This window comes from Lampetra fluviatilis, chromosome 12, assembly GCF_964198595.1.
Source record: "Lampetra fluviatilis chromosome 12, kcLamFluv1.1, whole genome shotgun sequence".
NCBI lineage: Eukaryota > Metazoa > Chordata > Hyperoartia > Petromyzontiformes > Petromyzontidae > Lampetra > Lampetra fluviatilis.
The window spans coordinates 11,791,316-11,806,476 of record NC_136286.1 but is presented as its reverse complement, the minus strand read 5'-3'; the positions used below and the strand labels follow the sequence as shown (position 1 = coordinate 11,806,476).

Genomic DNA, 15,161 nt, shown 5'->3' with positions numbered 1-15,161 from the left:
CACCGCACATAAAATATGTGACGTTACCACTAGAAACGCTGCTTTGGTAGCCACAAGGCCGTGTCGGAGTTTAAGGATCGTGACTTAGCTCTCACTCGACGGCCGTGTGCAAAAGCCAAAGAAATGTTGGGGGGGGGGGGTTTTTGGACCGGAGAAAAGGGGGTGGCATTGTCTGACTTTGGCACAGTTTGGCATTAAAAAAAAATGTAAGTTGCAATAATAATGACTTTAATTTAGAATTCGTAACGTCTCATCAGGGTAACGTGACCTGACAGTGGAAATTGCAATTTTGCAAATTGTGCGATGAACATCATAATTCTCTGTGATGACAGACGTCAAGATGCAATGAAGTTAACGGTGAGCTGCTGGCAATGGCGATGATAACGGTAAACTGAAGCGCCACCGATTTGTTACCGTGATGATAACCACGGCTAAAATATAGAAACATTAACTTAAAACACAGAAAACCAAGACTGCGCAAATTCACGCTTCAGCTGAGAAGCCATCGCAAGATTTTGCCTGATATGCATTGGCTTTTACACACACGCCAGTAGGATTTTTTGTTTCATTTTTTACGGCTCATTTAAGCGGCTTCAGTGCAAGCCTTCTGGCCCGAGGCCTTGGGACCATCTGTTCAAAGCAGCGTTGTGACTAGTGGCTGCCTTCCTGAAGTTTGTCCATGTATACCTGGGATGACAACCAGCCATGCAGAGTGGTGAGAGATCCCAATGGAATTACCCGCCAAACAAGTATATTCCCCAGCATCGTCAAATGTTACATTCTGTAAATAGAGGACCTCTATCTCCTTGTCTGTGGTATTGACTCCGGCCGTCTAAAAAAATAAACAATGGAAAGAAAAAACGGAAAAGCACAATAGAAAGGTGAACAGGGAAGGAGAGAGACACAAAACAAAAAACTCCATTGAAATTCCAACAGCGTATGGGGTTTCTAACGTTGCCCCATCACCCTGCAGAAGTTTTTTGAGGGTGCATTGTGGGAAGGGAGGGAAGGGCGGGTGGGGAGACAGGGGAATGGCAATGGGGGTAAACGGGGAGAGAGAGAGGGGTAAATGCAACCAACATCTACAGCACCAACAACAAACCATCTCCTTTGCACCAGGACGCACACACCTTAACCCCTACACCACCAGGGCAGACCCTCTCTAAGGGCCATGCCAGGCACCTCGGCATGGAGAAATTGGCCCACAGTGCAACTCATTCATCGCAGCCTTGCCTTGGCCCGCACCCTGTGGCTGCCAAGGCACAGGGTGAGTGATGAGGACAGCAGAAGCAAGAACAGCAGGAGAAGGATCACAGCCGAAGCCATGTGATGCAAGGAGTTCTATAAAGCAGCAGTATTAGAACAAGGCAGGTAAAGACTGATAGTTTTGTCACGTAAAGTGGATTAATCAAGTATTGTTTAAAAAAAGAACAGTTATGCAATAACAGAACGTGTTTATATTAAAACCGACTAAGAGGCAAAATAGCAAAAAGAGAGATACTAAACAAGCTCCATTCTTAATGTTGCATTAAAAAGTGACACGTCAAACTGACGATTCAAATATCAGAAATGAGAAAGCGAGAGTGGTTGAATCGTCGCAGAGCAGCGGTGAACGGCAGGAGGAAGGAGAGCTGTAATGAGCCGCACTGTGGGGATTTTTCCATGGCCTTTGATCCGTGCACTGAAAATAACGTCGCTTTTCGGGAAGAGTCGACCTTATTTTGCAAGCGGGGGAATCCAACCGAACCCACCGCCCATCGGGGCCCTGCGCCCGGCCACCCTGCGCAGGGAGGGTCGGAGCAGACGAAGAGGAGGCGGACGGGCGCACCGGGAGGGAGGTGGGGGGGCAGCGATGGTGGGGGGGGGGGGGGGGAGCCCCTCATGCACCCAGCAACACGCAGGGCGGCCGTGGCGGTCATGCGGACGGGCGGTCGGACTGTTGCGTTACCTTCTCGTATTGCGAGCCAGGCCGACTGATTAGCCTCGCCTATATAATTGGACACTTTACACACATACTCTCCGGCGTCCGCCTCGCTCACATTGTGGAGCGTCAGCACCTCCAGGCTGGGGCTATTTATCCCCGATCGCTACAACACACAGACCGACCAACAACAACAACACCGACACACAGGAGACCGTGAGCCACGGCGGAGACGCAGCGTACGGGCGTACGGGGCGGGCGGGCGGGCGGGTGGCCAGCCATCGGGCAAGATGGGCCGCACCCCGCACCATGTCTCCATCGCCATTCAATCCGACGGACGGGGCGGTAAAAATAGTTTTTTTTTGTCGTTGGCTTGTTTTAAGTTTTTGTTTTCTTTTCAGGAAGCAGTCGGGGGGTGGTGGGGGGGGGTGGTGTCCACGAGTGATTCCGTGCGCCGCTTTTTAGGATTAATCCGAGCGTCAGTCAAGTCGGCTTCGGGTTTAAGCCTCCTCACTCTCGTCTCGAGAGGGCCAGCGGGGGCGCCCCCCGCCAGAGGCCGGCACTGCCGCCGCATCTGGGCCAACGAGGGGACGGCGATGCGTTTCACGCCGACGGCAATTTAAGTTATGTGCGTGTAGTCGGCTCGGGGTGCTTAAAAAAAAGAGGGGGGTTAATGGCGAATGTCACACATTGCACAGATGTCGCAGACTGAGATTGATCACGTTTCCAGGGACCATCACGCACACACACTCTTGAACATAAAAGAAAATCAATATTATATCCATAAACACAAAGACAAAAACCGCCTAACCCCATAGCCTTGACAGACTGTTGGGGCAAGTGCTCTTAGCGAGCACCTTTGAAGGCCAGCAAGGCACACGAGGGGGTGGGTGGCCAGCACCACGAATGGCCGTTGTCTCCCTAGTGGCGATGTTTATACAATCGACCTCGGGGAGGCCCGGGACTGGTTCAGATAATCGTCACCGGTGTTGGTAGCCGTGAGCAGGAATCGAACTCGGATCTCCCTGGTTCACAGTGCAGCGCGCTAACCGCTGCACAACTGCCCTCCATAAAAACACAACACACACGTGTAACTTGAGGACATCCAATAATAAACACGTACGGCACGCATTCATCTATTAATAAACAGCCGTATACACATTCCATTTGAACGTTTAAAAAAAAAAAAACCCAATTGGCCATTGGGGAACGCGCATTCAACTCGCTTGACCTGGCCGCCCCATCGCCCTCGACACAACGAGCGCGCCCCGTACCTTCAGGATCTGCACGTAGGGCGAGCCGTCGGGGCCGTAGCGGCTGCCGTTCACCTCCACGTGCTTGAGCCACTGGATGTGCGGCTGCGCGTCGCTGTACACCTTGCAGTGGAACTCCACGTTGCTGCCCACCACGGCCGTCTGGTTGGCCGGCAGGCCGGCCTGCAGGATGGGCCGGTGGGGCGAGCGCTCTGCACGGCGGGGATGGGAAAGGGGCCCCGAGATTGTGCGAGTCAGGATAAGTGAGTTCTCCAGGGGGCGAGGTTCAAAGGGTTGAAAGATGAAGGAGGCGAGGGACCGATCCGGAGCATTGAGAACAAGCGCCGTGAGAAAATGGCGGTGACTATCATCATCGTCATCGAAGCCATGGCTCATGCACTGCTGGATGAAGGTCTCCCCAAGCTGCTGACGTCTCTCGCGATCCCGATATGTAATAATCCACCGGGTAACTGCACACGAGCTCATTTCGTAGCTCCATCGCCTCAGCGAATGTTATTAATGGAACAAGCAAAAAAAGTTGCATTGGTAAAATGTTGTTCTTGGTATATCGTTGCGAGTGTTCTGTATTGTAGCGTTTCTGGATGGCTTCATTTGAAATGAAACAAAACAGAACCCACCAGCCAAAGTCGATGTCAGGTCGACTTGGCCTCAAATGAGCACCTGATGTGGTTTGTAAAAATCGCCACTCGGAAGGCAAAGTACAGCCCGGGCGTGTTGCGAGCCACCCACCTCCCCCGTCGTGTGTTGTGCCAGACTTCATCGGTGCTACTCGCTCAAAGAACTTGCCTTAAAAGTCTCTTGAGGCTATACGGGGGATCTTAGTTGCCGACGTCCGCGCGTGTGTGCGTGTGTGCGTGCGTGTGTGCGTGCATGAGCGAGTGTGTGTGTGTGCATGAGCGCGCGTGTGTGTGTGTGAATGAGCGAGTGTGTGCGTGCATGAGCGAGGGTGTGTGCGTGCATGAGCAAGTGTGTGCGTGTGTGCATGAGCGAGTGTGTGCGTGCATGAGCGCGCGTGCTGGCACACGGGAGGGGAGGTGGGGGAGGGGGCAGGAAGTCGCGTGCTGGCACACGGCGAGGGCCGCGTACCGGCGTAATGAGGGGCCCCTCGGAAAGCGGCGGGGCGGGACGGGATACGGGCAATCATCATGCCCGCCGCCGCCGCCGTCGCGACGCCCGCCACGTGGGAGGCCCCTGCCGCGGCGCTCGCGGCCGCCGTGGCCGCTCGAACTGCGCGTTTTCGCCGTTTACGATTTTTTCCCCCTCTCAAAGCTAAAGTTCGCCCATAAATTTGGGCATAAACGGCCAATTCCCCGTAACCGCAAAACCACACCGGTCATGTGCAGGTTTTTAGAACGCTTTTGTAACAACAACAAAAAATCTCCTGAACAAAATATAGCCATCCCAAACAGATCCTAAAACGTTCTATTATCATCACCATCGGCCATGATCAATCCACTGCTGGATGAAAGCCACCCCGAGCCGTAGCTATCTCTCAAAATCTGCATCCCTGGCAACGGCAGATAATTAACTGCAATGACCTAAAAATGGGCTGTGAAGATGATTGATCAAACGGATCATCACAGGCGATGAAGATAAAAAGAGATTGATAGACATTTTTATCTTATTATTATTACTACGCTGCTCGTTTATCGAGGAAAGCCTCACCGAGTCTCGAGATTCTTTTTCAGGAGGGTCCTGCCAGGTTTTCATAAGCGGCGGGAGGCGTAATGCTGCTGCCCTGTGTAATCCAAACTGCGTAATTGTTTTCGGGAATATTTAGGGATCGGGATGTTTGGCCACCACCAGTTAAATTGTACGTCTCTCTTACTCGTGGTAGGTAACAGGAGAACACTAAAAAAAAATACCGATGCAAAAATATCAGGAGAACGTAGAACCTCCGCACAAAAAGCTGCCCGAGTCAGGAATCAAACCCGGGCCCCTCTTGCTGTGATGGCGAGGCGGGCCCTGGACAAAGCGCTGTGTATCCATGGACGCCCAGCATGTACAAGCTCGGGCGATATAAACACAAGTAACACGATGCGCATTCCGTTCCGCTCACGGCTGATGGGGTGGTGGTCTTCTTGAGATTCCACATTTTGTTACGAATCTATTTTGCGGCAGACATGTAGCGCGTGTCCGTGTAAAGAATCCGACATGGTGCAGGCGCGAATGTTTTAATTCTGATTGAATCGGTGACCGTCGTAAGTGGTATGCATATAAACAAGTGCAGACCTAACCTCATTAATTGTGATTATATCACTAATAAAAAAAAGTCACTTTATAAACTGCTTAACTAATTTCAAGCTTGACCAATGTTTCTTGTGCCGGTCTACGCTCAGCTCAGACAAGAAGACGAAAATCCCCCATACAGCCTGACGAGGCTGGAGGGGCAAGCGTTGTTAGCGAGCGCCAATGAAGGCCGGAAAGGAACATGAAGGGATGGGTTTCCAGCACCATGCTAGGCCGCCTTTGTCTCCCCAGTGGCGATGTCTACACACCACACCAGGTGCTGGTGTTGGCCACGAGCAAGAATCGGACTGGGGTAACCGCTTCGTAGTGCAGCGCGCTAATCGTTACACTACCGCTGCTCCCCATACGGCACAAACGTAATGAAACAACCTTGGAAGTGATGTTTCCATGGAGCTTGAGCAAAGGCGGTGGCTCAGCACTTGGCGTTATATCATTTTGATTGCAAAGTGTCTGCCTACAAAGCAAGCCGATATCTATTTGCACAAACAGCGACGCCGCCTGCAGTTAGAGAGGGAAGGCACATTCAAACAAAAACGCCGCGTGTGTGTGTGTGCGTGCGTGTATCAAGTGACTGAGGCTGCAGCTCATTTGCACCGAGCCAGTGTTGAGATGTACACTTCACAAAGCTCCGTGATCCAACTGCAGCTTGGTACATAGCACACATGCACTCAAGATAGATAAACTATCATCACGCGAACTCCGGTCATCCTTGCAGCAGCGGCTTCTGGCTAACCGTCGAGCAAAGACGGTCATCGCATCGCGCGCTTTTAGATGCGCTTCTGCGGGCGTCTGGAATGCTCTTCCTTCCGATATTAGGAAGCCACTGGAGCTATGCACTTTCAAATAATCTAGATTGAAAAATAAATTTTTTGAGAACTGCTTTTTGGGTTTAGTTTGTTGTCGTTCCCCCCGCACCTCCGATTAGCACGGTTGGCTACGTACCATAATAAACAAGTTCAACGTACATGTTTGTATGTATGTAGAACTTATTTTGCACCGTACGTCGATTTCGTGTCATCTTCCCAAAAAGAGGGGAACAAACACACGTGCACGAGGAGCAAACGTGCGACGGAGGTTATTCTATATTTTTAAGTTGATCCTTTATTCACCGTTTAAATATTCTACGTTCAGCAGACCTACGTTACATTAACGGACCAAGGGCCAGATTCGTGTCGCGACGACACGGATGAAACGCACGACCTCTGTGTGATTTGCCCTCTTCATCGCTCACACTGAAGGGTGGCAGCAGATTTTCACCGAAATTCAGACACGTCACCGACTGCTGCATTGGACCTAGTCTCATACAAGTTGGCTCAAACTTTATGGGTGTTTTTCACATTTATATACGGTGTAAACAAAAAAAGACTATAATTATAAATTAATTAAATAATGAGAGATGGGCAGGGAAGGAAAGATGGCTCATCGTGTTGAAGACAGACGGGAGGACGGGATATCTGGCGATGGGTGACACCGATCCCCGCCGTACAAACACCCGGCCACTATGTGGACCCCACCTGACCACATTAACCATCAGCGGTGTTAATCCGCTCGCATCCCTTCACCGTCACTTTGGTGCCAGGACCACGGCCGCTGCCGCCGCCGCAGTGTCCAATGTCGCCGCAATTATCGCGAAAGCGGCAACAAAACACCGACGCGTGTCTGGGAGCCGTGTGTCTCACAAAAACACAAATCGTACACAACACCTGTAATCTCACGCATATTACGACCTTTGTTTTGCACACCGATGACAGCCTCTCAAGCTCCGCCCCCCCCCCGCACACTCTAAATGTGTGCAAAGAGTCTGGAACAATGATAACCTGCCATCTCTTGTAGCAATCTCTGATGGACCTCTTTGAAAGGACTCCTCGGGCCATCCCCGAACGCGTGGTAGTCTCGCACCGCTTCGTGAGATTGCCGCGCGCATCCTTCATATCGCGATGAACGTTTGTGAAAAAAAGACGAGGTAACGGCGCGAGTGTTTCGCGAGCGGGTCGCGAGCGGGTCGCGAGCGTTTCACGAGTGTTTCGCGAGCGGGTCGCGGGCGGGCGCTCACCGACGACGTCGAGCTGGTAGGAGTGGTTGACGGTGCCGTGGCGGTTGCGCACCACGCACGTGTAGTTGCCGTGGTCCGAGGGCACGACGCTCTCCATGATCAGGCTCCAGTGCTGATGCCTCAGCTGCAGCCACACGCACAGCGCGACAGCAGCACGAGTCAAACAGCCATCGTCGTCGTCGTCGTCGTCATCATCTCCACTGCCCCAGCCAGTGGGGGGGGGGGGGGGGTACGTGGGGGTGTGTGGTGGGGGGGGTTAGGTGGTGGTTGGATAGAAGATACAATAGTGTACATGCCTGCCTATCCTTAAAAAAAACACGTGTCCAAACACATGGTTTGACAGATTATGTCGTCTTCTTTTGGAAAGTCACAACAGAGGCATCCGAATGTTATTTTAAAGCCCGGACGATTAAAGTATATTCTACGGGGATTAACGATTTAAATCAATTTCACACAAGTGATGTCATTCTTTATTATTTCTTGTTGTTATGGTTTAGTTCCAAATAAATATGTTCGTGACCCTTTTTGAAACCAGCTTGGCAAAAAGGTCCAGCGTGTGTTTATATATCTCACCACTTTCACCTCTTCGTAACACAACACACAACATTATAAAACAATGACGATCCGCAAACTCCAGTGTTTACACCTCGGGTCGGGAGGCAGATGCTCACAACAAGACGAGTCCAGTTCATCCAACACCAATCCCACGCAACGACAAGAGGCACCTCCGCCGCCTCATTGGGGTGAAAAGAATGCGAGCGACCGGGGCCTCCTCGATGGCCACGAACGTTGATGAAATCACACAGTGGGGCCCATTGTCTGCAGCTCGTTGATAATGTGACTCCTTAAGCCTCCACCTGCGTTGGCGTCTGAGCCACGTTCCCAAAGGTGTAATTACGGGCCAGCCGGCTACGCACCGTTCACGTTCACCGCGGTGTACGCCTCACCACGCCTCCCCGTTACCTTCGCTTAGGAATCACTGTCACCCGCGTCCCTTTGCAATCCCAATTTTTTATTAATTTCTACTTTACATCGCCAGCGCCTCTTTACACGCATTGCTGCCCCTACCCACCCACCCACCCGCCCGTGCCCCTCTCTTCCTAAACCAAACACGCCTCCCTCGGCTCAACCGCAACACCGCAAGCCGCTCGCGCACCCCAAGGAAGGACGTGGCAGGCCGGCCGTGTGGAGAAGCCTGCATCCTGGCACGCACTAACAGACACCCTCTCACACGGTCACACCTGTACGGGCGGACCGGGCGATCTGTAAATATTTCCGAAAAATGTCGTTTAAAGGTTACGCGGAAGTACTTTTAAGACTCCAAGACTGCATGTGCGTGGCTATATAAAAACGCAGCTGGCCACTCTAGCTTCTTTGCGTGATCCGTGCGTTGGCAGCGGTGCACGAACGCAAACATAAAAAAAAACTAATTTGTCAATAACACTGGCCGAGAGGAAGGGGGGGAAAAAAAACCTAGAAATGTACTACGTTTGGGGTCATGGATCTTCTTCTTCGTAGATGGCCGGAACGTCCACCGGTGACGGAATGGTTCCGATTCAGTGCCGCGTTACGGACGGACGCGTTTGGGTTGCAGGCCCAGCCTGGGCCCACCGTGGGTCGCCACCGGTGCCAGGGTTGCTCTGCAGTGCCCTTCACGGTGCAGACAGCCACCGGCTGATACTGCGCGGAGTCATGACCAGCACGCTGGGCGGTCAATGGCGATCCACTGCCGCGATAGTCAACAAACTATACTCTGTGTGTGTGTGTTAAGAGCCTTCATAAACTAAACACTTCAAGACAAATCCAAACATTTTGAAGTGTGCTCATTCGAAGAGTTGATAAAATAGTTTCACTGAATTTGTATACAGCACCCTGGCCTCAGCCGTCGGCCCAAAAACCCACAGGCCTCACAGCACACCCCCTCGGAGCCAGTGGGGGCTAACAGACACCGCTTTGTCCCTTAATGCCCCCCCCCCCCGCCGCTCCCCCCAACACACCGGCCTCCAGCAACCCTTATCCTCGCTCAGCATCACCTCCACGACTCGGGGGTCCCACAGGTGCTATAAGCCGCCGCCGGCTTTAGGAGAGCTCGCGTTACGGTCAGAGGCGGCTCTGCCCTGGAGGTATGGAGGAGGCGGCGAGTGAGGACAGGCCCCACCTGCCGCCCCCCTCCCCTCCCACGGACCCACTCGGGCACCACACCCACACACCGTTACCCAGCAGCATTCCTCCTCCGCCTCCTTCCTACGCTGGGGCCTTCGGCCCGCGACGTGACCCGCCACCTGCAACCCACGCCGGTCCGCTCCATAACGCCGCCGGCTCGCCTTGCTGGGCAGAGCGAAACCGCGCTGGAAACGCATCACGCAAAGCAAAGAAGCGAAATTTCTTGCAATTCGCTTGGGCACCTACGATTATAATCACGCTTGGCTACGGACTGTACATGCTGGCGCAGCAGCTGGCGCGCACTTGCGCTTCGATCCCGGCGACCCGAGTTCAATTTACGGTCGTGGTGAGCATTTACCACCATGGTGAAGTATGCATCTGTTTTGGCCCCGATTAAAAAAATCCCAAGCGCTTAAACTTTCTCCCTTTAAACTTTGCACAGCATCAATGAGGTCATTGCATTGACAATTCTTTTAGAAGTTTATCTGGAAATCTCTCAATTGCCCTCTCCATTGTTTTACCGCGACTTTGTTACGCTCTGTGGCAACTATGAGAGCCCGTTTCATTTGTGTTAAAGTTGTGTGCGTCTCTGCGGACTCCAAACAAAAATCCAGTTTAGATTTTCAAGCCAGCGACGGCATCTGGACCACTCCCCCTCCGCTGCCGACCTCGCAATGCGGCGACCGGCGCAAGGGGTCCCTCACCTGGCACGAGTCACGCCGACGGTGTCTCGATGTTCAAGCGAATAGCCCCGAGCCGCGAGGAGCAATGAAAAGACATTTTCTCAAGACACCAGCCCCCCTGTGGGGCCGCACTCCGGGGGCCTCGCGCCGTAACTCAAGCGAACGGGGAGCGCCGTTTGGCACGGCACGGGCGCCGCCGCCGCCGCCGCCGTGCCCCCACGCGTGTCCCGCAGCTCACCCGCAGCTCACCCCGCAGCTCACCCGCAGCGGCGCTGAGATCATTCGTCTGGAATCCCGACGGAGCAACGTCACGCCGCGGCGGCGGCCCGGTTAAGACAACACTCCGCTCGGCAGGCCCTGAACGCTTTTACCCCCGTTTAGAAAAAGAATGCTTACGACGCCGACCGGCTCTCTGTTTTGAATAAGTTCTCCGGAGCTCAACGAACTGCAAAGGGCCGAGCCTCCAGCAGGCCGTCCGGAGCGGTGGGATCCGTTAAGCAAGCGCCGAACTTCTGGGAACTACGAGCAACGCTCCACGGCTGCTGTGCCACGGCGAGAAGCGACGCGACAACTCGCAAGAGCCTTGAGACCAGCAGCAGCGAAGACGCCGCTACGACGATGACTGTGGGACGGCACCGAACACTTTCCAAATAAACACGGGCACAGATGTCACATTGATAATAATACTCTGGGACGGAAAACAGCTTCATTGTCATGCTTTGTATTTTTTCCCATGTTTTTTTTTTTGGACTTTTAAGTTGAGTAAAATAATAAAAATAATAATCCGTGGCATCTTAGTTATTTATCAGCTGCAATTTGTACGTGTACTGAAGTTATCGTTTGATTCATTTCTAATAATTGCCAAACTTTGGATAAATCTTCCGTCTCTGCTGCAAATATTTTCGTTCTGCTTTAAACATGCACCACGTTCCTTTGCGTTTGTTAATTGTCCCATGTTCTACTCTCGGTAGCAGCCCATCATCGCTCCGGAATCGATGCTAACATTATCGCTTTGTGAGAAACAGCGATCATCCTTGGGAGAGACCGACCCCAACTGTGGCAATGTGGAATTTCCACCAATGCCTCCGGGCTGCCATTGGAGATAATTCCACGAATCGAGAAAATTCCATCTTTGGTTCGACTGATACCGAGAACGAAACTCGTAGCCTCACTGCGATCTCTGTTGCTTTAACGAAGTCTCGTTGGGAGTGTGACAGGAGAGTACTAAATCAGTAAAAATAAGGTTTTGTACTTAAACTAGTTTTTCTAGTCGATGCCTCAGTCCACTGCAAGTTACAACTAGGGTAGCATCGCGAAAAAACCCACAATTTTGCCCACAAACGCCGTACACTGCAAAGATGAAGATCCTATGAAGGCCGGCACGGCACACGAGGCGGGATGGGGGGTGGCAAACACCACGCCCGGCCGCCTTCGTCTCCCCAAGTGGCGATGTTTACACACCGCACCAGGTCCTCATTTGAGGCCGAGTCGACCTAAGGGAGGCCCAGGATAATCGTCAGTAGTGTTGGCCGCGAGCAGGAATCGAACTCTGCCAGGTTCGTAGAGCAGCGCGCGCTAGCCGCGACGCTACCGCTCCCCACCACGCACGCTAGCCGCGACGCTAGCCGCGACGCTAGCCACGACGCTAGCCACGACGCTACCGCTCCCCACCGCTCCCCACCGGCGCACGCGCTTTAAATTAATACAACCGCGTGCCAAAAGCCGCGCCGTCGCACAAGCGGTGGGCACCGCCGGCGTGTCTAGTGTGCGCAGAGGACAAACGCGAAAAAAAATACACATACAGTCGGCTGGGGGGGGGGGCAGCGAGAGGGCAAGAGCCCTCCGCCGCCACCGTTCTGTCATCAGCACGTCCGTCCGTCCGCGCTTGCCGCGCCCGTCCGACGACAGACGCCGGCAGCTCGCTCCGGTGGAGAGCCGCACGTCAAAAGAGGCGCAGCCTGATGATAGACGCTCCGTGTTTTACAAAGCAGGCGACTAATTGGCCCGAACCAATTAGTCGGGCCTAAGATGATGGAGACTATGGGTGCGTTTCTGCGTGTAATCCCTCGCCCCCCCCCGCGTCACAATGGTTTTGTTTGTTGTGTTTGTGGGAGCGTGAGCTTGTGTGGGATTGGCTAAGTAAGTAATTGGATTTTCTACGAGTAACCGGGAGCTAGAAGTGTGCATCCAAGTATCACCGTTACCAACAGAGATGGTGTTTGGACCTTTATGTAAAATGACATACGATAAATACGCGTTATGCGTATACGGATTATATAATTTTAAAAAGGTATACGATTGATTGTGCCCTTTTTTCATGGACGGTATATTTAAAAAAAACTCATTATTTTGCAGGGCAAACACTTAACTTTTGTCGTTATTCTCCACAATAGGTCCCGGCGAAGCACAATAACTCCTATAATTAACCTCAATCAAAACATTTTTGGCGCAGCTAAAAAGCAACCAAGCAAAACTGTGTGTTTACTGCAAAACTGCAAAATAAAACGAATGCCCGAAGCTGCAAACCGGCTCTGACCAGCCCCAGCATCCGCGCAGCACCGAGTAACCAAACTCCCCGTGCTTTTCACCCGCGAGTCGCACTCACAGATGGAGAGAAAGCGAGCGCAGGGAGAGAAAGCCGAAGGCGCCAGGTTTTCTCGTGGGCTCAACCCAAGACTAAGGCGAACAGAGAGCTCGGGTCTCCCCCACCACAGCCACCACCACCACCGCCGCCACTCCCTCCTCCACAGCATCGCTCTGCAAGGCCGACCTCTAACCTCCACCAAAATAACACTCTGGAATGTTAAGGTTTGCGGACTTTCAATCAACGGGTAGTTACCGTGGCAACCTTTAGTCTCCGAGTAAAGAGGCAGACAGGGGCTGTTGAGCTGATGGATTTCTTGAGCCGGGGAGTAATGCCGTCAATCGTTTTACTTTTGTGCAGCTGGGATCAGGTTTTTTTTTGTCTTTTTTTTTACCGTTCGTGGAAATTAAATCGACTTTACTTTGTCTTAGGTTTGTTTTTATTTTACTCCTCTATAGCCATAACTTAAGAGTTGTTCAAAGAATGCATCACACATTCTTTTTCTTTATATAAAACATTTCACATGTGAACATTTTAAAATGACATTTGGAAAGTTACGTATATTGTGATAAAATATGGGAGCACATGAGTGCTTTGGTACAATACTTTTTGTAAAAACCACTAGAAAAGTGACACATTGGGGCAGCTACGACTATCGGATAAGCGTATTCAAATTCCGTCGGTATAACCCATACGGAAAAAGAATAAGTAAATCTCTATTACATCGCTCGGTGAATGCTTCCTTCCGAAAATATTATCCCACATAATTCAACTGGCTTTGTTCGAAAAACAAGTGCTGTTGACAGGCAGGAGACGCTGACAACAGATCAACAGCAATAATCCGAACGCAAAGCTGAAGAAATTCTCTCTCCCGTTTCAGGAGGTGGCTGGGAGTTGCGAGGACTTGCTCGGTTTTTTGTCACCTGCCCCGGGCCCTGTCAAACCACAACATAAATCCCTTCTGCGTGCAGATATGTGCCTCTAGATCATATGGGGGGGACCTGTTTTGCCGCGGGATTAGGGCCACGTCCGTCAGCCAGCAAGTGCTCACTCGCTGGAAAAGTAAAAGAAAAAAAAATACGAAAAAAATCGTTCAGAAGCCATTCCCACGTAAAATATTTGGCGGCGAAAGTGTCGCGATGAACACTGCTTCCGCTGACGTTCACGGACAACTCAATGAAAGCATTCGGACCCCGTGTGAACGTTCGGCAAAGGGCTTTACGTGTGGGCAACATGTGACAGCTTAGCATTCATATTTAAAACGTCCAAAGTTGTTGTTAAATGTGGTAATTCAACTGAAGACTTAAATACATTTCTCACGAAAACACGAATCTATGGCTTTATGCTGGAAGATCTGCCGAATGTACGAGATCCTTTATTTGAACACGACACTATCTCAAACACGAAACCCCTCGCCTTCCAAATTCATTGAGTGGGCCATACACGTACAGCCCAGTCACGTGTGTTCAATTCCGGGTGCGTGGTCTGTGCGTGCGATCACCGTACACGTGCTTCTCAATGGAGTACGTACGTGATCACGTGTGTTTTCCATTTGAACGTCACGCGTGTGTTCGACACAGTCCACGTTTGCGTCACGTGTGTGCTCTGTGCGCGCCATGTGCGCCGTGTGCACCGTGTGCGTCACGTGTGTGCTCTGTGCGCGCCGTGTGCGTCACGCGTGTGCTCTGTGTGCGTCACACGTGTGCCGTAAGCGTGGGCCGAGCGTGCGTCGCGGTGGGCCACGCGCGAAAGCCGCTCGTCCGTCGCGCACGTCACCTCGTGCATGCGAACCCTCGCGACTGTCCCACCCCCCCCCCCCCCCACCGCTCACCCGGATGCCCCCGATGCGGTGCTCTCCGTGGAACTCCCTGCCGTTCTTGAACCACACGATGGAGGGAATCGGCACGCCGGCGGCGGGGCAGCGGAACTTGACGGTGTTCCCGGCGGGCACAGCGTGCAGGCGCTTCTCCATCTTCTCCGGATGGGTCCAGTAGGGCGCGCTTGCTGGGGGGGGGGGGGGGGGGAGGAGACAAACGGGGGGGGTAGCGTGTGAGGGTCACGCTCGTCGCACACAAAGGGCTCGCCACAAACGAACCGCGACACCCTCGCCGATCTTGTCGAGGAGCGTTCGCCGTCACGCCAGCTCCGGTCATCCTCGCAGCAGAGGCGGCTTTTGGCTAACCGCTGAACAAAGACGGTCACCACGACGCGCGCTTTCTGATGCGCTTCTGCG

At 52.6% G+C, this 15,161-nt stretch overlaps 1 protein-coding gene across 2 annotated transcripts in view; it reads right to left on the bottom strand.

The window, feature by feature from the left end:
• Positions 1-15,161, bottom strand: part of LOC144935188 (fibroblast growth factor receptor 2-like) — an 82,127-nt gene that overhangs the window by 21,654 nt on the left and 45,312 nt on the right. For both annotated transcript variants that reach the window (XM_078861667.1, XM_078861668.1), the window contains 4 exons: positions 14,760-14,932; positions 7,499-7,622; positions 3,196-3,386; positions 688-832 (listed from right to left, as the gene is read on the bottom strand). In XM_078861667.1, the coding sequence (XP_078717793.1) occupies positions 688-832; positions 3,196-3,386; positions 7,499-7,622; positions 14,760-14,932 (633 nt within the window). The remainder of the gene's footprint in view (positions 1-687; positions 833-3,195; positions 3,387-7,498; positions 7,623-14,759; positions 14,933-15,161) is intronic.